Source organism: Polypterus senegalus, chromosome 2, assembly GCF_016835505.1.
Source record: "Polypterus senegalus isolate Bchr_013 chromosome 2, ASM1683550v1, whole genome shotgun sequence".
In the NCBI taxonomy this organism is placed as follows: Eukaryota; Metazoa; Chordata; class Cladistia; order Polypteriformes; family Polypteridae; genus Polypterus; species Polypterus senegalus.
In genome coordinates, this window is record NC_053155.1 from 65939724 (window position 1) to 65965466 (window position 25743).

Sequence of the window (25743 nt, forward strand, 5' to 3'; positions counted from 1 at the left end):
AGGTAGGTGCCATCTCTGGGCATGGAAACCACTCGGTAAGAGACAGTTCTTTGATCGATGGTGATCACCTCGATAGATATGTTAATGGGGGTACGGTTGGAATGATAAAGGAAATGGGTACCTGAACAATGTAAAGTAAGTCTAAAATACCTACACAATAACTATAATCGTAATAAATGAACAATAAAACAGCGGAGAAGCCGTGGATTAAATAAAAAGGCTGCAGTTATCAGCAGGGAGACATGAATCCTGTGGCGAAGCAATGAAGGGAATGAAGAGACTGGAGAGACGGACGACCTTATACAGGCAGGCAGCCAACAACGTGGGAGGCATGGGGGACCCAACGCCGCCTCACACGGCGACCGAGCTGCAGGCTATGGACGTATATATGTACATAAATAGGATTCAGTTAGCGTTGGGAACCCGCGTACCAAATTTCTTGAAGATGGGCCCATAAGTAACAAAGACAGTTTGAAAGTTCAATATGGCAGCTGAAAGTGGCGTCATACCACCGAAATAAGTATGTACATCGGTTTCGGTTAGCCGCCTACCAAATTTCGTGAAGATGGGGCCAAAAATAAGAAAGTTCAACATGGCGGACGTTGTCGACTGTTATGAGCGTTACGCGTAGAATTTTGAAATGAAACCTGCTTAACTTTTGTAAGTAAGCTGTAAGGAATGAGCCTGCCAAATTTCAGCCTTCTACCTTCATGGGAAGTTGGAGAATTAGTGATGAGTCAGTGAGTCAGTCAGTCAGTCAGTCAGTGAGGGCTTTGCCTTTTATTAGTATAGATTTAATTTATTTGAATTGACATTATTTCAATCTTTTATGTTCATGGGTAATGCAGTATATAAGTGTGTTCAAGAAAACTTTCAGTATGAATTTACAAAGTAACTCTGACTCTGCCTACCTGTACCATTTGTACGTAGCACATTACAAAGGGAATGATAAGATAACAATACTTTTTATGTAGTTCTTTAGAGGTGTGCTAAAAACCTTTAACCTATTTAACTATTTTGGAACTTTTAGATATACAAAGCAGATACAGTAAGTGTGTTAAAGATTATACAATTTATCTGTATGTTGATTGATTTAAACTGTTACATCTTTGGACTGTGTTAAGCAAATGAACCTAACTTACTTAAGACCATTGCTTTGTTATATTCTTATCATGCTGAACTGATTGGTGCTCTTGGCAGGCTCCCTTAAGCATGTTGTAATAAAGGACGTGATCTTTGGTATTCTTTATTTACAGGGTTATTCCCTAACAAAGGGGAAAATGTTATTTGTTCTTATTCTTATCATAAAGTGTGTTTAAGGTGTTCAATGTGAAAAGAACTCTTCATGTTGCCTCTCCTATTAGTTCCCTTTTCACTACAGATTATAACTCATTTTTACCCATTTGCATTCTGGCATTTGGTATAAATACATCTGATGAAGCTGTAGTGCATGTGAGAAGCTTGCATCACCAACCATTTCCTTCTTAACTCTAAAATGTTTTATTGTGAAGTCTACGGTTCAGATCAGAGAAAGACATGTTGTTCAAGTATCCGTGGACTATCAGAATAGCTGGAACAACCTGGACAATGCAGCCATAAAAGTAGCCTCTGCATGGTGTGGAAAGTGGAGTTCAGATAAATAGTACTTACCCACAAGAACTGTTGATGTATTTCTCCACTGTTACAGTCCACTGGCCTTGGTGTGTAGCTTGATGACTCCTAAGTAAATTCCTCAATTTGAATCAGCTCGTGGAGTTCCGGAAAGTGTGCTGGAAGGTGTTGCTTCTGACCCCACGTAAGCACTGCGAGATGGAGCTGGTGGCATTAATGTGCAAGCACTGGATAAGACAGCCAAGAGCCATGAAGCCACATGGAAGAAAATAAGAAAGATTGGAGGCATGCATGTGACTGAAGAAAGAGTTGGAAAGGGGGAAGCAGATAGACAGCACTGCAAGCAAGTTGGAGGTGTTTCTGTCCTACTAAAGTCCTTTGTCTTGGATACAGGGCCACTGGACACGTGCAGGATCCTTGCATTGGGTTAGCTCTTGTTTGGAAAAGTATGCCAGATGATGTTGCCTCTGACAGAAGAGCTCAGGACAATTTGGATTACCACGGAAGGAGACAGCAGCATCTATCCTAAAGTGCTCATTCCATTCCTCTGTCTTTACAATATGATGTTTCTTATGTGGTGTCAGCATGTTTTACCAGGAAAGACTTTTGCATGCACACAATGCAATGCTAGATCAGTATCTGGTAAAAATCAAGGTGTGATTAAAGGCTTAGCATGTCTAGAATAAACATGTGCAATAAATGTGACTGCTATTAATGAGAAACTGTCATATTATCCACAGTTTATTATACAATTACGGTATCTAAATCATACAAATAGCTATAATAGCCATCGGCCTTTTGTACATCTTAAGTGCATGTGATTTTATACATCTTGAACATAGTCAGGAAGAGGAGATGACAAAATTTGATAGCTCCTCAAATTGTTTTATTATGCAAATTATAAACAGAAGAAATGTGTTTACATGTGAGAGCCTTCTTCCCTGTTTAAATTCTCATTTCTCAGACTAAACAAGTCCTCGAAAGCCTATTATTTGGCTCAAAATGCTGTGGCATTTTAAAAGAAATGTTTCAAAACATGAAACAAAGAAGCAGAAAATTTTGATTTAATCCTATGTAGTTGCATGGTTATTATTGATGAACGTCAGAAAATGAATACAGCATATTGCAATGTTTAATACTACATGCCACAAAATACTACATGTCTGGCATGGTATATATGCTCTTTGATTAACAAACATGTCTATCATTATTACTTTTTTTATATCATTAATCATGTGACTGCAATTCAATATATCTATCAAGCCAACGTGCTCAAAGGGTTCAGTTGATGTTTGGACAAACACCTTTAATCTTAGTGACTTTCACTGTGATTTCATGAAAAGTGCTCAAACTGGCACAGCAGTCCTCTTGGGATTTTCACACGCTACATTCTATAATGTATAAAGAGGATGTGGAGATGAATAGAAAACATCCAGTTTTCAAAACAAACTTATAAATGAGAGAGGTCAGCAGCCAATGGTCAGACTTGTTTATGTTAACATTAATGCCACAAATATTCAAATAACTGCGGTTTACAACAGTGGTGTGGAGAGGAGCATTTTCGAACACAACACTTTAAACCTTGAAACAGCTGACCTGCAGCAGCTAGAAACTATACTAGGTTAATTTATATAGTGCACTCCCATTAATAAGACCAGTGCACTGAACATATTTATAATTATGTTATAACTAAAATAAACAATTACAAATATGTACATAGTACATGGGTGTTGTACCGTGTTACCCATTATGAACGTAGAGAAAAGAAAAGCAAAATGTCACCTTTTATTGGCTAACTAAAAAGATTACAATATGCAAGCTTTCGAGGCAACTCAGGCCTCTTCTTCAGGCAAGATCTTTGCTTGGCTCTAAATATGTACATAGAAATATGGAAATATATATATATATATATGTATTTCTATATATATAAAAGTTTTTCATGCAACTAAATATTATTAAATAAATGGCAAACAACGAATATATTCTGATAAGACTACAAAATGTATAAAGGAAACACAAGTGCAATGTTCACTGATTAGGTATCTGGTCCCCCAGCACCTTCCTGGCCTTCCACAAAGTAATACAGTACTAGGAAACACTGATGAGAATAGAAAATTCTACAATGACTACAATTCTGCATATTGGATCCACTCACAAAGCACACAAGATTTAAAATTTGGTATCAATATATACTGTATTCTATTCAGTACAGAAATAAAAAATAATAGATAGAGATGCAAATAAGCACAGAAAACCTATGAAGGTAGTCAAAGAATACGAACCCCACAGATGAACGAGCATTTGCCATGAACAATGCAAAATGATAAAAATAGTGAAACAGGGCCTTGGAAAGACCTGAAACAATAGGAGGGTAAGTATCAGAATATATTAATGGTTTAATTGGTATAGCAATCATTTTTATAAGTCAGTAGACGATCTGATATGTGAAAATAACCAAATGTCGATGAGCTAAGTTAAGGGCTAATGTGGGCAGAACATTTGGTTTAAGTTAACAATCAGATTTCAGCATTTTGAACCTTTTGTAACCTGACAATACTCTGCACTAGAAGACAGGTAAAAAAAGGACAATGTGTAGTTTAAACAAAAACAGATAAAAGTATGAAAAATGATTTAAAACTACAACTCAGTGAGGTAGTGCCAGACTCTGTGACTTGTAGGTCAAAAAAATGAATCTTTACTGCATTAGAGATATACGATTTGTAGATAAAGCTACCGTTTGACTCCAAAGATGGTCACAGAAGAAGACGGGTTAATTTAATCAACCAATCAGACAGCACACTGTTACTTGACATTTTATTCATAATGAACAATTTTAAAGTGAGTAAGAACTCATTTAAACATTTTATATCAAATCTCAAAATTAACTGGTTTTGTTTTATTTCTTTTCCTTGAATACGACTGTAAAAATCTTACCTTTACAAATGAATTAAAAGACAGCTTTTAAAGTAGCATTAATTAAAAGCATGTGCTTCAGCACTATTTGGAGTGTCAATGGATCAACTAGAACTACACAGTGACGCCACCACGTAACGTGCAAAACTCCTGACAAATAGTCAAACGAAAACTTTGAGTTCAAGGCAGTGAGAGCAGACCCATACAGTTCTTACTGCCCAGTACCCTGATTGGAATGTTTACACCCCTGCATATTGAAAGAAATGGGGCAGAATATGCTCAGATGTAGGACTGCTCACCAGTGATGTTGTTTACTCCATATATATATGCCCTTCTCTTAAAAATGCAAAAAGTATGTATTAACAGACAAAAGAGAGGATTTTCTAATCCTGTTCTCATCATTTACTCAAAGATAACATAACTGCAAAGAGTTAATGGCTACATTCAGGATTAATAGACAAGTTAATTTTTTATATGTGCCTGAATATGTTTAGATGCTTAAAAATGTACTTATCCCTAGATGCCATTTTTTGTCTTAAATTTTTAAGTAGTATTGTCCTGTGTATCTCTCAAAGACCACATGTCAGGCAAAAAATGCAATGTGCTGCTGATCAACCATTATTCATTTGGTTTATTTAGATATTAATTATACATTTTAATTAGTAGTTTTTGTTTTACATCAGCATTTTGATGAAGCAGACCTTGTATAATAAATGGATCAAAAAATAAAATTAGCTTTCCTCATTTCTATATAAAGGCAGGATACAGAAAGCAAACACTGAATATCTTGCTCTCCTTGTCATTTGTATTCTATAACCTACATAATTAAGGAGGTTACCAGATGTATAAAAGCAATGAGCCAACCCATTAATAACCAACCATTTTCTTTTTTTTTTTTTGAAATTTTATTAATTTTATTACAATCATTCCATACAAATCAATCAATTTTTACAAGAAGTAAAAGAGAGAGCAAGGCAAACGGCGTAAAATTTAAGGCTTGTTAACATACCTAAATTAATAAGTTTGATAAGCCAATAGAAATGAATGCAGAAGACAATGAAATACATAAATAATTTCTTCCTCTGTGCTTTAAGAGCTTATTTTAAAATATTACTGATCAGATTCTGCCATGTTTTGAAAAAAGTCTGTACGGATCCTCTAACTGAGTATTTGATTTTTTCCAATTTCAAATTATATAACACATTGGTTTCCCACTGACTTAAAAGAGGAGAGTTTGGGTTCTTCCAGTTTATCAGAATAAGTCTGCGTGCCAAAAGTGTAGTGAATGCAATCACAGTTTGTTTGTCTTTCTCCACTTTAAGACCCTCTGGAAGAACACCAAACACAGCTGTTAATGGGTTAGGAGGGATTGTGAGTCCAAGGCTGTCTGAGAGGTAATTAAGAATTTTGTCCAGAATAATGTTAATTTGGAGCAGGCCCAGAACATGTGACCTAGTGAGGCTGGGGCTTGGTTGCAACGTTCGCAGGTTAGATCATGCCCTGGAAACATTTTGGAGAGTTTTAGTCGAGACAGATGTGCTCGATATATAATTTTGAGTTGTATAATTGTATGCTTTGCGCATATGGAGCTTGAGTGAATTCTCTGCATTGCTACTTTCCACTCCTTTTCTGATATATTAATTGAGAGATCTTTTTCCCAGTGTCCTCTTGGATCTTTCAAAGGGAGGGACTGTAAAATGATTTTATATATTGCAGAGGTGGTGTCTGTGTCCTTGAGATTGAGCAATATTTTTTACAGCATGGATGAGGGTGCAAGATGAGGAAAATCGGGAAGGTTCTGTTTAACAAAGTTCCTGATTTGAAGATAGTGAAAGAAATTTGTAGCTGGAATGTTAAATTTGGATTGTAATTGTTCATAGGATGCAAAGACGTTGTCTATATAAAGATCTCTAAGCAAGTTAATCCCAAATTTTTTCCAGATATTAAAAAACTGCATATGTTCGCGAAGGTTGAAAGAGGTGGTTCTCTTGCAGGGGTGCCACAGATAAAAACTTCTCCGTCTTAAAATGCTTTCTACATTGGTTCCAGATTTTAAGTGAGCGGAGCACAATTGGGTTATTTGTGTATTGCCGATAACGTGTGTTTATTGGAGCACAGAGCAGGGAATATAAAGAAGTACTGCAGGATTTTACTTCTATTGCGGTCCAAGCCTGTGTATGTTCTTCTATTTGTGTCCAGGTTCTTATCGCCTGTATATATGCCGCCCAGTAATAAAACTGGAAGTTAGGTAGAGCCATGCCGCCTTCTGCCTTTTGTCTTTGTAGGGTCGCTCTTTTGATGCGTGGATGTTTTGAGTTCCAAATAAATGAGGTTATTGTTGAATCCAATTGCTTAAAGAATGATTTATCAATGTATATTGGGATGTTTTGAAATAAAAAAGGAGTTTAGGAAGAATATTCATCTTAACGGTGTTAATTCTTCCAGCTAGATTGAGATGAAGAGTTGACCATCTATGCAAGTCTTGCTTAATTTTTTCCATGCAGATGGAGAAATTTTGTTGATAAAGAGCTTCATGTTTACTTGTGATGTTTGCCCCGAGGTATTTAAACTGTTCTGCAATGATAAAAGGAAGGGTGTCTAATCTAATATTATATGCTTGAGAATTCACTAGAAAGAATACACTTTTATTCAAATTAATTCTGAGACCAGAGATCTTTTGAAATTCTGTAAGTGCTGTTAAGACTGCAGGCACAGAATTTTCTGGGTCCGATATATACAGTACCATGTCATCTGCATATAGTGCAATTTTCTGTTCCAGTCCTTCTCTGGTAATCCCCTTTATCTGATCAGTGACCAACCAATTTGGAATTTTCCAAATTCAGTTTTTAAATACAGGACTGTACAGAGCTGAAGGCTACTCTAAGGCAAAAGGAACTGAACCTGGGAATAGCGCCAATCCATAGCAGAACAGACTCACACACGCATTCATATTCTAACTCATACCAAGCCAACTAAAGAATATGTGAGTATCTCATGCTGACATGGGAAGACAGTTTTAACAAGATATTGCTGCTATTAATTTACTTTAGCTTTTAGTAAATTTACATTACTCAGATAGAGGCACTGCAAAGTATACTGTATCATAATATTCTCATTTCCACTTAATGCAATTCAAGGTAATGAAGGGCCTTAGCTTATACTGGTAGCACTGGATGGAAGGCAAGAATGAACTCTGTATAGGTCACTAGTCCATCACAGGGCCCACTCATACTCTAACAGAGGACCAAGTAACTTAATGCATACAACTTTGAGAAGTGAGATAGATGGATAGATAGATAGATAACCTAGAAAAAATCCTCTCACTTGTCTATTAATACATACTTTTTGCATTTTTAGAGGAAAACTGAGAAAATTCCCTGCAGACCAGATGAGAATATGGATGGGAAGGATGTGGGATTTGAAACCACACCTGTGAGACAACACTGTTAACCACTGTGCCACCTTATACTTTATCAACAACGAATAGTGATAATTCTAGGCTGCTTAAAAATACTTGCATTCTGATATAGATAAAAAAAAAACAATTTGTAATAATTGATGGGTGATATCTTATATGCATTTTTTGTTAGTGGTATTGTATAGCAATTTAAAAATCTGATATTATAAATGTACACTTCTCCAGTACCACAGAAAAAGCTTATTTACAGTCATAATATACTGTATGGGGGTAATAATGGAAGCCAGCTGGCTATCTAGTATTGTCTGACAGTTTAACATTTACAACAGTTCTGCTTTTAAACCATTAGTCTAGATGTCCTTGAAGTCCAAGAACAGGAGGATATGGTTTCTGGGATGAGGCTAAAGACTTTCCATTCATGGTTTGCTTGGACTACAATGTGAAGCCTTAAAAGGCCACTTGTGCAGAGTGAGAGTGGTCTTATCTCTGCTGGATGACGGGTGCTTTAGAGCTATTGTATTTATAGCTCAGGGGGATAAAGAATGCCTGTCCATCCAATTACCAGATTCATAGGTTCAGTAATCCAATAAAGCAATAAGTAAGCCAGCAGCTCTCTCGTGGTGTCATTCTCTGACTGGGAGTCAGAGGCAACACAGCTCTCAGCTAAGAAGGTAAGTGCTTCCTGTCTACTTCTGAAGACACTGGCTTTGCTTTCATGAACGTCTTGTACTATACTGTCAGAAAAAGTACCATGTATAACTAAAAGCAAACTTATTTGTAAAATGATGTACACAGTAATTTAACTCTCCTAATGTCTTCAGTATCTATGGAGGTTCATTAATCTGTATTTAAATTTGCACTTAGACATAAGTATACTGTTAGGCACAGGTTTTTAATACTAATAATAAATAAAAAATAGATGATGCATTTTTTAATATTTTGATAACTTAAATTTTGAATGAATGAATTTGCTGTTTCCTGTTTACTCTTAAAATGTTTAAAGTGTGCTAATTAAAAGTGGCTCTTTGAAACAAAATAGTACTGTATAACTATTTTAACTATTGCATTGTTAATGAGAGTCAATAGCATACTCCGTGAAATTAAATTTAGACCATTAGATTTTTTTTTTTTTAAATTAATTATCATTACATAAATGTCATACCAACAACTTGTTATCGAGTAAAGACAGAGATACAGCAGGGACTTTAAAAGTTGTGATTAATATTTGGATTGGGGTTAATGGAATCCTACAACATAGCTCATCAACTCTGACATTTTCTTTCTAGAATAGCAAAAAGCTGTTGCAACACATTTAAGCAACACATGTGTGTATATTGTATTGTATTGTAATAACAAAGTATGAAAATCTGAAACACTTCAGTGGTTAAATAGTTTTTTTTCCACATTTACTGGAACTGTGGCTCTTGCACAAGTCCGATTTAATACACCACTTTCTACTTTTTAAATGTTCCCTCTCTTTCCTGAAATAAAGCTCTATGGTTTTTAAGTTCAAAAAAGTAAAAACGATATTCTGTTCTTAATTGGGAGCACATTTCTTTTAAAGTAAAATTGCTTTAAATTTCAGGAGCAGAACCATGTGATGTAAATGAAATACATTTTTCTTTCTTGCTTTAAATGAAAAAAATCATGCGCATTATCTTTTCAAACAAGTGCATTTATTAAGTTGTCTGAGTTACGTTTAAGTAGCTGCTCTCACCAGTATGCTCAACACAGGCATTTATCTTTATTAGAATGAATCCTGGGTCCCACTCACATATGTTGCATAGCCTTCTGTCTCATCTTTTTGGCAGGCGCCATGTCAGTCATAAAACAAGCATTCTCTGGAGACAACACAAAAAGTCAGACTGTTTTTCCCCATTTGAAACAACTGTTATTGTTCAACTTGGCTTGTCTTCTCAGATCATTTTTTTGGAAGGAACTTAAATAAGGTAGTCTTGCATTGGTTTTACAATAGATAGATAGATAGATAGATAGATATTGCTATAAAATTATAATATGAATGTTACATTAAGAATTCTAAATATTTTTTTATAAATGCTATGATGTATTACAATTAATGGAAACTTTAAGACTGGGCAAAGAGGCAGACTGGGAGGTGTTGCTGTCAAATGAGCATAGATTATGCAGTGCCCCAATTAATTAATTAATTACACAGATTTTGTATCAATCCTCTGACATCTTCTGACATCAAAAATGGATTGGTGTAAATGAGCTTGTGTCCAAAAGGGAGTGCCCTGAAATGGGCAGACATCCCAACCAGGTTTCCACCTAATGCTTCTGCATAGGCTTCTCCTCGTAACCATGTGCTTAAAATAGATTTAGAAACAATATATTGATAGACTTATTTAGGGCAGTGAAGCTCTTCGAATGATATTTGATGCCTAGTTAACTTGTGGTTGAATATTAGTGCCCAACATTATGCTTCCATTTCATAACAAGCTGATTCATGCCTTGTTTTTATTGTTGGTGGTTTAGACTCCTTGAAATAATCACTAGGAAAACAAAGGTATGGATAATGGTAAAAAGACATGTATGGTATGTATATTCTGTGTAACACTTCTTAATAAAATAATACTATCAAAATATATATTCAATAATTGTTTTCCAGTTTCACTTGGGGTTGCTGGATACCTAAAGCATATAATTACTCAAGAACTGGAAAAGTGCATTTGACTTTAAGGTTGACATAGAGACCTCTGAAGCTATTCAATACATCTTATTTATAATCTTCATAATTTATTCTGTAAAAGTATTCTCAGACAAATGCACCTATAAACCGATGGTTAACTACGTTTATTTAGGAAAAATTTATGAAAACAAGAAAAAACAGTATACATAGACAACACTTATTTTACACTTCCAAAGACATCTGGTTTCTGAACTCATGGCTGCTCATATGAAATCCAGGTGCTTTAGTGTCTTCACACTGCTCAAACATGTGAATAGTAGGTTGATCAGTGACTCTTAACAGGTCCAGCAGGGGTGTGTATACCCTGGAATGGAATTTCTTCAATACAAGGATTATTCTCGCTTTGCGCTTAGGATAGTGCTGTAACCCTTTTATATGCTGGTTGTACATCCATCCATTTTCTAACCCGCATACAGGGTCACGGGGGTCTGCTGGAGCTAATCCCAGCCAACACAGGAACCAATCCTGGGCAGGGTGCCAACCCACCGCAGGACACACACAAACACCAAGCACACACTAGGTAACCTAACCTGCATGTCTTTGGATTGTGGGAGGAAACGGAGCACCCGGAGGAAACCCACGCAAACACGGGGAGAACATGCAAACTCCACGCAGGGAGGACCCGGGAAGCGAACCCGGGTCTCCTAACTGCGAGGCAGCAGCGCTACCACTGCGCCACCCCTGGTTGTACATGTTACTGAGAAAACTGAGTTCTTTTGGAGATAATTGCCAGAAGAGACAAGCACGGGTGGTGAAAGGTCTTTTTTGAGGCTTAAGCAAAAGCTACCCACAGCTGTTAATAAAGTTTATACAGGGTGCAGACATGTAGACTGAGGTGTTTGATTTCAGAGATTTATTTGTGACAACTTGGTTTTTGCAGAGGATTCTGATAATATAGTTGAACAAATGTGAAATTAACTTAAGAAAACCACTTACATAATAAATATGGCAGTTAAGTCAAGTTTATAAAAAAAAAGTTGTCACTCACAAGAGATGACTAAAATTGTTAATGTTCATATCCTGAAAAAAATTTAAATGAGGATTATTTTTAGGGTGGTATGGCAGGGTAAAATGATGCTTTACCACTTGTAGTACTAATTCCAATCATATGAGATGTATTTTGCTTGGAATTTTCATGTTCACGTGGGTTTCCTTCCACATACCAAAAACTTACCTTTAAATGGGCTGGCGAGTATAAATTGGCCCATTGTGAGTAATTGTGCAGAATATTTTTCTACACAACAGTATGTGTGATACATTTGGATAGTTTACTATTCAGAGATGACACTTCTAGTTTGATACAACTGTTCAAAAAGACATATATGCACATTAAATCATATCCATTTACTAAATCTTCTTAATTCAGTTTTCGAGTTGCAGGAAGCTGAAGCCTTTTTCAGCAGTATCACATCTGTTTGCAAGATGAGAACCAAACCTGTTCAGCTGCCAGTCCATCATAGGGCAGACTTACATACACCTATGCTCACTTATGCCATGCCATTTTAATATTTCTAAATAACTTAACACATACTGTATGTCTTTGGTATGTGGGGAAAAAAATTAAGGACCTCAAATAAAACTGGGAAAACCCAAAAGAAAACTAATTCATGCACAAGGAAAACAAAGGAGTGTGCAGGAACCATTCATGCAGACATATATACTCACGTAAGGTCAATTTAGAAAATATCATTTAACCCACTCATGTGTATAGTCAGTAACATGGTAAGCAAACTGGAAGGCTGGAAAACAAGTTCATGAAAGTACAAAGAGAATATGCAAACTCCACAGAAAGAAAACGGGGTGCAAGATCTCTAAGCCAGTAGTGCTAACCTCTGCACCCCATATCACCACTCCCAGTGCATAAAATAAAAAAAAAGATTTTCATTTTCCAAAGCAAACCAGAAAAAAGACTGGAACTTTCAGTAACCTTGGGTCTCTTAGCCAAAATACCTCACAATTCTGCATCCAGTAACTGATGAGTTCTAACTGGCACAATTTTATATAAATTGATGTTAGGATATAGCGGGTGGGACAATGACTGACTGATGTGTCCCTTTTAATTTGCAGAGCAAATTTAAAATGCCTGCGATACCTCGTGCTCTGACCCCCCAAAGGTCATACAAAAAGACAATTTCACCTTGGGGATTAACAAAGTATATCCAAAAAACAAAATCAAAATACTTAAACTAAGAGAATTCATCCAATATAAAAGTGATATACACAACACTTTAAAGAAGCTGGAAAGTGTTAATGGTAAGTAGAAATCCAGCAAACCTGCCTTCTGGTGTCTGGTGTGTATTTAATTTGATGATAAACTAGGGTTACTATTGACACAACCCCCAGATGACTTCAGTCATCTGTTATCATTAGTTATTCATATTTTATCATTTGTCATTAGTTAACCTATTTTTAAGCCATCAAATACTATACAGTACTCCTAGCTGGCGTACTGCTGGGCAAATATAATCCACCCCAGCATCTGGAGTTAGGAGTCTGGTCTGGTCCTTAGTATGGGATATGCCAGCAGTTCCCCATGGCTATAATGACTCTATCATTACAATAATAATTATGATTGCACATTGTAATACCTACTTACTTAGAAGTAAAAGACAAAGAAGCTGAGCACTTTATTGCCTGGGAAGCTACAGTCACTCTTCTTCAGTGCCGAATGGTAAATTCAATATGGAGTACTGCCTAAATCACCACCTAACTCTGTTAGACTATAAACCACCTATTAAGTACAGTTCAATGTGCATATTTAAGAGGAACCCTTCAATTATTTATCTTCCATTTATTGCTTCCATTTCCTTCAGAAATTAAAATGATTCAGTATATGTTCCCACATTCTTCCATTTTAGGTTTGCATTATGTACCACCCTAGATGAGATTCCAGTCCATCACAGGGCATATTTACATACTCCTCCCTAAACTCATTCAAACTAGCATAATTTAAAGATTTAACATAACTGTGTCTTTGAGATTAAGAATATCAGATAACACAGATAACAACTAACAAATTAAGGTTGTAATTCTAGTTCCTGGTGCCATGATTCAACAGTACTACCTACTACACTACATTCATCTTGGGTTTTCCTAATGCCTTTAAAGGGAGATATTTTAACAGCCTTGTGTTTTGTTCTTACTGTGAATATAGAAATGTGAAAACTATAATTAAATATGTTATTTTATTTATTACTTTAACTCAAATTCACTAGATGAACTGTTCAACTAAACCAACTCCTTTTTAATTATAATTCTTTCAAAACTAGGGTTGTTCAAATGTGCCCTTGTTTTTTCATACAATATTTGTTATCACACACAGGCCTTTTTTGTGCCTTTCATATGTGACATACATTTAAAATCCTCTTTTTTTGCCTCCAGTTAAGGATGAATTAAAAAGCTTTCAGAGTACTATTTCACAAATTCAGTGAAATAGAGTCAATGGAGGTTCCGATCGGGGCTCTTTAGAAACCAAGCGAGGAGTTGGAATGTCTGGGGTTGTGAGTGTCCTGGATAAAAATCAAGATTCAGGCCTTTAATGACCTCTTGGGCACAGCCACCAGCAGTGTGTCTGTCTGCGGAGAGAATGTTGACTGTGTTGAGAGGTTAACTTACCTCGGCAGCAACATTCATGTCTCTGATGACTATTCGTATGAAGTCAGTATACTTTGGGAGAGCATGGGAGGTTGTGGTGTCGCTGGAAAGGGGCGTGTGGCACTCTTGATATCTCTGCAAAAGGACGAAGGTCCAAGTCTTTAGAGTCCTGGTGCTTCCTGTTTTGCTACATGGTTGCGAGACATGGACACTATCCAGTGACCTGAGATGAAGACTGGAGTCCTCCAGTCAATGAATCCTTGGGAATTACTGGTTTGAATTTGTGTCAAATGAGCGGTTGCTCACATTACCTGCATTGAGATAGAGCATCAGTGACAGAACTATGGCCATTTGGCACAATTCCCTGAGGGTGACTGTGGCTGGACCAGGCTGCGGCAGGTTGATGTTCAATTCCGGAAGGTGGGACTGGACCACATGTCTGCCTGGGTGTTGCAAACCAGAATCCTAAGCTGTTTCTTCGTGTTGTGGGTGTGGCAAGGCACTATATAAATGCATGCTGCCCAAACTGACCTGAATTTTCATCATTTACTCATAAAATTAGAATCTATTAATAAAGTCATAAATCTAAACTCACAAATGATAGTTTTTTTTAAATTCACAACCTTATAATAATAAATGATTTTAAGTATGGTCTCTTGTCCTGTTTTAAATAAAAAGTACCACTTTTTTTCCAGGATTATAGAATGCAACTGTGTAATATAATACAGCAGCTCCAGTAGACATTACTTTACAAAATGTGGCTTCTATTGTATTGCTTTCTGTACCCACTTTTAAAGTTTAGTGCCATGGAAGTTGAAACATCAGCAGTATTAAATCACAAGGCAGGAGACCAACCATGGACAGGGTAGTCAGTCCACTGCAGACAATGGTTTTATTATTATAATACTTTATTACACATTTTTTTGTTTTATTTAACAAATTGTTATAAATTCTTAAAATAAAAGGATAAAAGGGAATGGTATGTGTTCTATATCAGAAAACAGTGAGATTAACTGTGGAGTTTACTGATGCAGTCAGAAATCTGCTTTTTTGATTAACAATTTCCTGTAATGCTACAGTCTATGTGGTAGGCTTACACCTTCATTGGGTAGCTTACTATGGGGACACTACCACTGCCTCATTTGCAGGATGTTAAATGTCATAAATTGCTTTTATATCGGGTCATGTGAGTCCTGCTGCTTTACGAAGTGTCTGGTCTTCTCTAATACATGCAATGTCATACTTTCTTAGAGGAGCACAAATAACTGCTGTCTACACCGACAGATCCTGAACTTCTCTGATAACTGTGCGCTTTGGTCACATGGGGTTCACGGAGTCATGGTGAAAACAGGAAAAAGTCATCTAACGATCTAAGGATATCAAGAAATATTAAAAAGCTAGAGAATATTCATCACATTGAGATCGCTTGCATAGCTAGGTTGTCCCTATACAGAATCTGCACCAGGTTCCCTTTCATCTACCTGACTTATTAGTTTTTGGACGGATTCCGAAAATCCCATTGTTGGCAGACGTGACTGGACTGGCAGTTCACTTTTTGTTTCTGTGTGCGCAGGGTCTGACAGAGGGTCCAAGAGTGTGTGTCTGCAGCTAGACCGCCTTGGACAGGTGTGAAAATTAGATAGGTGAAAACTCCGGTAAACAGAAAAAGGAAGAAAACAAGTCAAAAAGGTACCTGCGACACAAGGTGTGACTAAAATGCAAACCTAACGTGTGTTAAAATATGTAAATTATAAAAACGATAGAAAACACTTCGCATTTTTTCATGGTGAAAAAGGTTGAAATGTCTCAATCATGCCTTACCTTATATAGTATAATAATGAATTGGGTGGCGACTATAAACAATCCGATGAGCGTTCTCTCTCTACCCCCTCTCCCCCCAGACCCCCCTTCCCCATTTAGTCGGGGCTCCATCCTCCTCCTCCTCCCTCCCTCCTACCGTTGCCGTCTGCTGCCCAGCGCAGGCTACACATGTGGATTGTGCAGGAAGACAAAGTCAAGTGAGTCATATTTCACGTAGCCTCTCTATTTAAAGCAATCGTTATGACAGAAAGCGACACTCAGCAGTACCCCCGAATAGCTAGACTGGACAACTCAGTCAGTGAAGGCGCGTTTACCGACGCAGCTTTTTTTATTACAGGTCGGCGCGCGTGTCCGCGGAGGCGCGTTACCACAAGGCGCTTTTTTCGAGCCGCTGAACAAAACGAAGGGACTTTATACGTTATATAGTAGTCAAGTGTGCATATTCGTGATTCGTGTTTTAAATGAGATCTTAAAAACTGCAACACTCTTCTAAAACAGAAAAAGACGGCAACACGGTGGACGAACAGCCAGGTGATTGCGCACGCGTCAGGTAACGGAGTGTTTTTTTAAGCTGAATAAATTAATTTACGTCAGATTCGGTCAGGTATGTTAGAGTGCGGGTGTACAGTAAACCACAGGCATTCATGCCGTCAGCTTTGCCCCATTCTGGATTGCTTTAAGAGAAATGAACTGATGGATGGATGAATGGATGGATAAATCATCTTGTACCACGCACAGTATAAAATAACTGAAAGGAAAATAATTCGTCTTTTATTTGTCATATTCTAAAAGTATGAGAAGCATAATGAAATAAATCTGAGCTTCATTTTATCTGTTCAAAGGGTCATTATTCTTTACCATGTTGCAATGTATAAATGTATCATACTGTCAGTTCGTGTCTTAAAATATTCCGCGTCAGGTTTGTAAGAATTAAAAGGTTCGGCTTTCGACGACAGCGCGACAAGATCAAGAACAACTTGCTCATATATGGGGTACTTAGCATTATGGGTGAAAGAGCCAAACGCAGCCCGATTTTGCAGATGGTTGAGCCACTTGTTCTGTCATTAAAACATACTGAATTGCATAGCCATTTTGCAAACTAGAATATTATGATTCAGGGTCTTAAGGAGATACAACTACATCTCAGAAGCTCAGGGCAAGGATACAGCCCTGGACTGGATGGAAGTCTACAACAACAAATATACGGGGCAAAATGAGATTTACCAATCATCCTAATTTGCAAGACTTTGCTAATACTTATATATTTATGAGAACGGCTTCCAATTGTGTGTGTATATATATATGTATATACACACATATACACACACACAATTGCAAACCATTCTCACCTTTGCATACAGTATAATATGTTTATCTTGTATAGAAGAATTTCTTTTAAATTTTACAGATGAACGTAATTTTGATGCTTCAAGCAATGTCTTAAACTCTGCGTCCTCTTATGTGACATGTCGCTATTTTATTTATTTATTTACTTATTTGACTGGCAATTTTAACCAACATGACTTACACTGGAGGTACAAATGGTTATATTTCTTTATTGTTATTCCAGTTGGAGCATAGGCTGGTCAAGTGACTTGCTTATGGTCACACAGTATTAGCAGCAGGATCTGAAGCCACAAACTCAGGATTTGAAGTTCTAAGCCTTAACTACAATGTAAAAAGTAACAATACAAGAGAAATCAGTTTAATTATTTTCTAGCATTTTGGCATTAAATAAAGTTTATGGTGCTGCAGAATCTAAGGCACTAGCCTGCTACTACCACTAATATTAAACTACAAGGTTAAGGGTTCAGTTTCTGTCTCCATCTCTCTGTTTGTCCTTAAGTCTGCATGTCACTTAACTCACCTCCAGTTATAAAAATTAATGTAAACAGTCAAGTGTTTTCTGGTTATGTAGGTTACCTTACATAAAAACACCAGTAAAAATGTACTGTACATAAAAAATAATAATACATTTTGCTAGCAGATAGACTGGCACTCGTTCCAGGGGTTGTCTCTGCTTTGCCCCCAGTGATTGCTGAGAAATGCTCCAATTGCCCCGTGACCCTGCCCTAGATAAGTGGGGTAAGGTAATGGATAGATGGATGGAAATTCAAATGTTTTATAGAGTTTATGTTTAACGTTTTAACATTTACAACCAAAAAAAAAAAAAACACCATTGGTACAGATAGTTAGTCATGATACAAGGTGAAAAATAAGGTATTTATTAAAGTACTTTTTTAAATCTCCACCTAAGATAAAATTCAGCAAATATAAGTTCTCTATTCACTTTCTATTTACTGAAATTAGAAAAATGTCACTTTCCAATTCGCTTAACAGCTACATCCAGGGATAGGCAACAGAAGATGAATGACAAAGTTCATTAATGTCTCAAAGGTCAATGAAATATCTGCTTAGCTTCACAGCAGCCAAAAGGTATGAACTGAATTTGTTTTCAAAAAATCCTATGACCTAAAAGGAGTAAACAGCTGACAGTGTCATCCTTTCATCCACTTTCTACACACATCTTTTGTATTACAGGTTTGGTAGTAGCTAAGGCAGCTTGAGACTGAAGGCAGAAAGTTTGATTTGGTTTTGTGTATGTCCTGATTATCTGAGTTTTCCTGTGAAAACCACATGCTTAGTTTTTCTAACTTTCTTATCAGGTGAGAGATAACTCGCAGCAGCCAAAATGAATGAGCGTTTTGATTGCCACTACTGTAAAGAGTCCCTGTTTGGGAAGAAGTACATCCTGAGGGAGGAGAACCCCTATTGTGTCAAGTGCTATGAGAGCCTTTACTCCAACGCCTGTGAAGAGTGCAAAAAGCCTATTGGGTGTAATAGTAAAGTAAGTTGTGACCCCCCACCCCTGTAGCAGCAATTGTACCTTTTTAAAATAATTTTGCTTGGACATGTTACATTATATTGAAATTGTTACAATGTTAAGAAAAGCCAAGCAAAATTACACCTTTTATTGGCTAACTAAAAAGATTGCAATATGCAAGCTTTCGAGGCAACTCAGGCCCCTTCTTCAGGCAAGATTACATTGCCTGAAGAAGGGGCCTGAGTTGCCTCGAAAACTTGCATATTGCAATCTTTTTAGTTAGCCAATAAAAGGTGTCATTTTGCTTGGATTTTCTCTACATTCATAATGGCTAACACGGTACAACAACCTAGTACTACAATGTTAATAAATTGATTAATTTGTGCTGCTGTGAAGACCACACCATCTGATACATCTGAATGATCAGAATTACAGCCATTCAAGTCATTTAAATTTTGTATGGAATTGAAAATTTCAGAGACCATGAGGAACAGATTGTTAAATGAGGTTGATTAATTTTTTTTTTAACAAGGAGTTCAAATAATTAATAATGAAAATAATTAAATTACTTTTTATTTTTTGTATTAATTACCATATTTTTTCCTGAATAAATTAGTGATGTAAAAAGAAACTGCTTTCTAAATTTAATACACCTCTTAATTAAAAATGACATGTGACACAATATATGATTTCAGTGAATAAACTATCTTTTCGACTGTTTTAAACCAGTCTAAACACTATCTTGTAGGTATAAACCTTGTGTATGCTATAAATATTTATTGCTTTAAAATTTTTGCATTTTTGATGTCTGTATTACTTATAGATTGTTGTGGAAAATATTTTTGGATTAGCCATAAAAGGTTTTGAGTGGCAGAATGCTTCTGCTTCATGGATCCAGCATCCTGTATTTGAATCCTTGTCGTTGACTGTGCGGAGGTTAGATGTTCTTTTCGTGTTTTTCCTTTCAACTTCACCAATGATATATATTTATGTAGGTTAATTATCAACGCTAAATTGTCCAAGTATGTGTACCTTGTATTGGGCTGGCACCATGTCGTTTACTATTGTTTTCTGCCTTGTACCAAGTGTTGCCAGAATCTGCTTTGGCCCCCACAATTAAATTAAGAAGATTTGACCATGTATGCAAGTATATAGGTAACATTTTTCTTAACAGTTTTCAATGCATATATATATATGCTGACGACTGCCGAATTTATTTCTCCCTCAAGCCAACTGACTCCACCAAACCTCTTCTTGACTGCCTATCTGACATTAAGGACTGGCTGGCTGTAAACTTTCTTCACCTGAACGATTCAAAAACCGAGGTCATTGTTTTTAGCCCCAACTGCAAACGGACCTCACCCCTTGGCCTCGACTCTCTTCCCATTCCAGTAACTTCGTCTGTCTCCAATCTTGGAATCAAAATGGATACGGTCCTGAAAATGGATGCTCAAGTCAACAGCACAGTAAAATCCTGCTTTTTCCATCTCAGGCGAATCGCCAAACTCAAGCCTATTCTGTCTAACCACCTCCTGGAATCAGTAATCCATGCATTCATTACGTCCCGGCTCGACTACTCAAATTCCTGCCTTTATGGTATCAGTAAAGCCACTCTTTCTAGACTCCAACTGGCTCAGAATGCGGCTGCAAGGCTTCTAACTGGAAGTAGCAGAAGCCAACACATTACACCGATTTTAAAAACCCTACACTGGCTGCCGATTAGATTCAGAATCGATTTTAAGATATTCCTCTTAACCTATAAGGCACTAAACGGTCTAGCCCCTGAATATTAATAAAGTATCTATCTATCTATCTATCTATCTATCTATCTATCTATCTATCTATCTATCTATCTATCTATCTATCTATTTGAGTGTCTTGCTCCATCGTCACAATCCTCTTCGTGCTCTTAGATCCGCAGATCAGCTGCTCCTAACCGTTCCCAAGGCACGTTTTAAAGCTCGTGGTGAAAGGGCTTTTTCCGTCTGTGCCCCCAGGCTCTGGAACTCCCTGCCCTTAGTGGTTAGGCAAGCCGCTTCAGTCGCCACATTTAAATCATGCCTAAAAACGCACTTCTTCACATTGGCTTTTAATTCTTAACCTGTCTCATTTCCACTTGCTTCTTCCTATTTCTCAATTTTATTGGGTTCTCTGACCTGTTTTTAGTATCTCTGTTTTAATTCTCTCTTTAATGTTTGTTTTTAATATTTTGTTTTTAGTCCTGCTTCTTTTTTAACTGTACAGCGCTTCGGTCAGTTGTAATGCTGTGCTTTTAAGCGCTCAACAAATAAAATGTATGGTATGGTATGGTAATATAAATGATGAGATTTCTAGTTATTTTTCCTTAAGAGAATGGCCAGAGTATAAAAGGTATCAAAATGGATTTTGTTTTTTGTAAGAGTACCACTCAGCTGCAGTAAGAAGATTACCAGTAAGCCAATGTAAAGAAGATCCTCTTATTGAGGCTGTTGTGCAGATTGAACACATTAAGATTAAAGAAATCATTAAAGCTAATAGTCCTATTAAAATTGCAGCTCAGAGGAATGCACTATGCCAATTGTTAAAAGAAAATGGACTTGAAGTCTTGCACTCTATTTTGAATATATGGTGCTTTCTCAATGCTGACCATATATCCTATAGGCAGAGTGGTGGCTCTGAGTATAGGGATCTGCACTGGCAATTGGAAGGTTGCTGGTTCGAATCCTGTAAATGCCAAAAGGGACTCTGCTCTGATGGGCCCTTGAGCAAGACCCTTAACCTGCAATTGCTGAGCGCTTTGAGTAGTGAGAAAAGCGCTATATAAATGCAAAGAATTATTATCTTGGGTATTCCATTTCTCTCCTTTCAAGCCTAAGAAGTTATTCATCTACAGAGGTTAAGACAACAACATAAGGAGAGAGACCTTTAACCCTGTTTAGAAATAAATAACACATATGACTAATAGAATAAATGTATCCATTCATCCACTTTTATGAACATACTTTATTCAGTGCAAGGCAAAAGTGATTATCGTTATGATCCGAATACACTGCTGATTTTTCACCACACTTAACCGATTAATATTTTTTTTCCTGAGATCATTAAGAAAAAATAAAGCTATGAGGTAGCCATCAAAACTCACCTAAACTTGACGTTTGTTTATTTGAGATAGCAGTAGCAAGCATGACGACCCACTGAAGTTAACTGCTTCTTTGCCGCCATGAGGTGGCATTAAACCTTCAGCTGTCTTTTGGATGGTGAGGTACCCAGTTAGCAGGTATTGCAGAACAGAAGACAGAAAAAATATTTATGCATTTAGGAAATTTTCCATATGGTAAATAAGCCTTCCTGCTGGATAGCTGAGTCATCATAATGGAATTTAAAACAAATCAAGTCTGTGTAACTGTTCCAGGAACATATCACAGCTTAAATGCATCTGCTTAGATTCTAAAAAAAATAATTGTAACACATGGTGTTAATCATAGTATTGGCTTTCACTGGGTAATTCATTGTAAACCTTGTTTAAAGGGTCTGCTTATGAACTTCTTTGCTGGGTTTCTGGTTTCATGTAGATAAATAACAGCAGAGTCTGTCTTTTTAACATAAATAGTTTTCTCTCTGCCAATTTAGTCTTGTCTAAGGCCTCTTAAACCACACAATATTTTCTTGTTTTATTAAACCTCTTGAATCATCTAATATCGTTGTCTCCCTGCTCAGGGACAGTTTAGGCTGGGCACTTAATGCTGGCAAGAAAGGTTTAGGGTACCAGTGAAAATGTTCTAGAATAATCAGGGTCGACACTAAGTGGATATATAATCACTTGTTGTACAATTTAATTCCAAAAAGGGGATTAGAGAGCTGAATTTTGGATGTTAGTGGGCTACCAAAAGGTGTCTTGACTTCTGTACTGCAGTCTTTTTCTTATTCCCTTTTCTTAACTTATCATCCTTCAGATTTCAAAGTTCCATCTTGGTTTTCTTGCAGGCAAATGTGATGTGAAGCCATTGAATTAATTTGGCATTCTGAGATGTCACTGCACAGTAGAAGGACACCTGCATTCGTTGGCAGACATTTCTTCAGTGTTACTTATGCACAAATACAAAGAGTGAATGAGTGTATTCACAATGACTCATCCTTTGTGACGTTACCAATTGATACCCCTAGTATCTGAATAAAATGGTGAAATTAGAAATTCTACCAGATCAAACAAGACAGTTGGTAGAAAAGGAGAAACTGGGCATAGGCATTCTTGCCCCCTATATGAAGTTTAATCCTCTCATTTCCTTTAGGATTTCCTACTTTGTGCCAAAGAACTACTGCTCCTTTCTCCCACTTTCAGCATGTACAGTGCGTATGGCTTTGATGGAATGTTGATATTTTATACCACTTGCTGGAATCGCTCCTTAAACTGCCAGCATTACCTCCTGGCAACTCCTGGGCTTATTACACCCCAGCTAGATTAACTCTCTTTCTATGTGCAAGAAGATATGGTGTCAGCGTCAGTGACTGATTCTTATACGTGTGTCACAATAATGTATCTTATGCACACCCATTAAAAAGTTTATGCAGGGTGTGCAAAAATAGAAACAATCAGCATATAAAGACAGATCCACACAAAATGCAACAGTTTACAAAAAGTGCTTGTGTATTAAGTTGTAATATATTTCTTATAGTATTGTGATAGTTTTTTAAAAGATATCTGTCAATTTAAATTTTTCTTTTTAAGATGAACATTTCTGTTTTAGCTTCTTTGGTTTTTGAAAATGGACAAAGAGTGCAAATTGTAGAGCTTTTAAAAAACAAAACTATTTTCAGTCCTCTCCAAGATACATAATAAAAGGAGTAAAAATGAGGTGAAGTGATTTCCTGGAAGTCTGTCAGTAATGGTGCTAGAGTGCCAGGACTGCAATGAGAACCTTCTGTTTGTAACTTTTGCATTCCTCTAGAATACAGAGATCAAATAGAATTACTGAGCCCACCAAGACTTCTTAATGGCCTGCCAGCTCTAACCATAACTTGTAAATAAATACAAGGATTACTTAGGAAGAAATCAGATTTTCACTGATACTGATTTACTTGCAATAAGAAATGTCAAAGAATATTTGCAGAAATAAAGACAATTTCTCATAAGATAAACACATTTCCTTTTGGAGGAAAAGGGAAATGAAGAAGGTGACAGCACTAAATGACTTATGCTAGCTAAAAGAATACATTGTAGAAACACATATAACAGCTCCAAAGCAAACAAAACAATAAAGTTAATAAAAATCATTAATACGTCCATTTTCTGAGCACACTTTTTCAAATAAAGAGTTGTGATGATCGGCAATGGGCAAAAGACATGAACCTGTCCTTGAGATGTGGGGAATAGTCACATGTGCATCCCTAGAAATAAATTGTGATTCAACCTACAACTCTGCTTTATGTCCAATTCTGCAATATTATCTGACTCTAAAATCATATTAGAAAGATTTGACAAAAGAGGAATTTACTATCTCCTATATTATCTACTCAATGGAATGATGTAATATAACAAGTTTGTATGCTGAGGAAGTTATATTCAGTGATAGGTTTTGCCAAGCTATCTTTCCTAGGTCTGTGATGGTTTTGTAGGACGCAGGAGTCCATAGTGATATAAAATGGCACAAGGCAGAAATAAGCTCTGAAAAAAAACACCATTTAAAGTCATTTAAAAAAATGTTCAACCACCCACAAAAATTCACTCCCACAGTATACTGTACCTGAGTTATTAACTGTGTATTTTATCCGGATTTTGATTGGGGCCATTGATCACAAACATATTCAAGTTGACCATGTCTGTTAGTTTTTTGGAATACTAAATGCTGCCTCTCAGGCTCACTAGAAGGCAAAAGATGGTGTCGTTTTCAGCATGTCATCTGGGCCTGCTAATACTTGTCATGGTCACCGATAGATCTGATTAACATGTATAGTAGGTACACAACTTATTTGGAACTCATATCTTAACCCATTATTTGACTATACAGTACTTGCAGCATCAGTGATTGTGATGTGTTTCTTTTATATTTCATGAATCTTCACTAACTTTATGATAGTTGATAGTCAAGATGTATGGTTCTTTGTCATACAAACATGTGTATAGTGCTTTTGCTTGAAAACAATCAGTTACAGTGCATCCGGAAAGTATTCACAGTGCAACACTTTTTCCACATTTTGATATGTTACAGCCTTATTCCAAAATGGATTAAATTCATTTTTTTCCTCAGAATTCTACACACAACACCCCGTAATGACAACATGAAAAGTTTACTTGAGGTTTTTGCAAATGTATTAAAAATAGAAAAACTGAGAAATCACATGTACGTAAGTATTCACAGCCTTTGCTCAATACTTTGTTGATGCACCTTTGGCAGCAATTACAGCCTCAAGTCTTTTTGAATATGATGCCACAAGCTTGGCACACCTATCCTTGGCCAATTTCGCCCATTCCTCTTTGCAGCACCTCTCTAGCTCCATCAGATTGGATGGGAAGCGTCGGTGCACAGCCATTTTAAGATCTCTCCAGAGATGTTCAATCCGATTCAAGTCTGGGCTCTGGCTGGGCCACTCAAGGACATTCACAAAGTTGTCCTGAAGCCACTCCTTTGATATCTTGGCTGTGTGCTTAGGGTCGTTGTCCTGCTGGAAGATGAACTGTCGCCCCAGTCTGAGGTCAAGAGCGCTCTGGAGCAGGTTTTCATCCAGGATGTCTCTGTACATTGCTGTAGTCATCTTTCCCTTTATCCTGACTAGTCTCCCAGTTCCTGCTGCTGACAAACATCCCCACAGCATGATGCTGCCACCACCATGCTTCACTGTAGGGATGGTATTGGCCTGGTGATGAGCGGTGCCTCG

General features: G+C 36.9%; 1 protein-coding gene and 1 long non-coding RNA gene across 2 annotated transcripts in view; one reads left to right on the forward strand and one right to left on the reverse strand.

The window, feature by feature from the left end:
* Nucleotides 1–22153, reverse strand: part of LOC120522991 — a 51385-nt gene extending 29232 nt beyond the window's left edge. The window contains exon 1 of the long non-coding RNA XR_005632545.1: nucleotides 22013–22153. This is a non-coding gene — a long non-coding RNA (uncharacterized LOC120522991). The remainder of the gene's footprint in view (nucleotides 1–22012) is intronic.
* The window catches only part of LOC120522990 (four and a half LIM domains protein 2), a 32844-nt gene continuing 15558 nt past the window's right edge, over nucleotides 8458–25743 (forward strand). Inside the window, exons 1-2 of the mRNA XM_039743875.1 lie at nucleotides 8458–8613; nucleotides 18734–18915. Of these exons, the coding sequence (XP_039599809.1) occupies nucleotides 18760–18915 (156 nt within the window). The 5' untranslated portion in view covers nucleotides 8458–8613; nucleotides 18734–18759. The remainder of the gene's footprint in view (nucleotides 8614–18733; nucleotides 18916–25743) is intronic.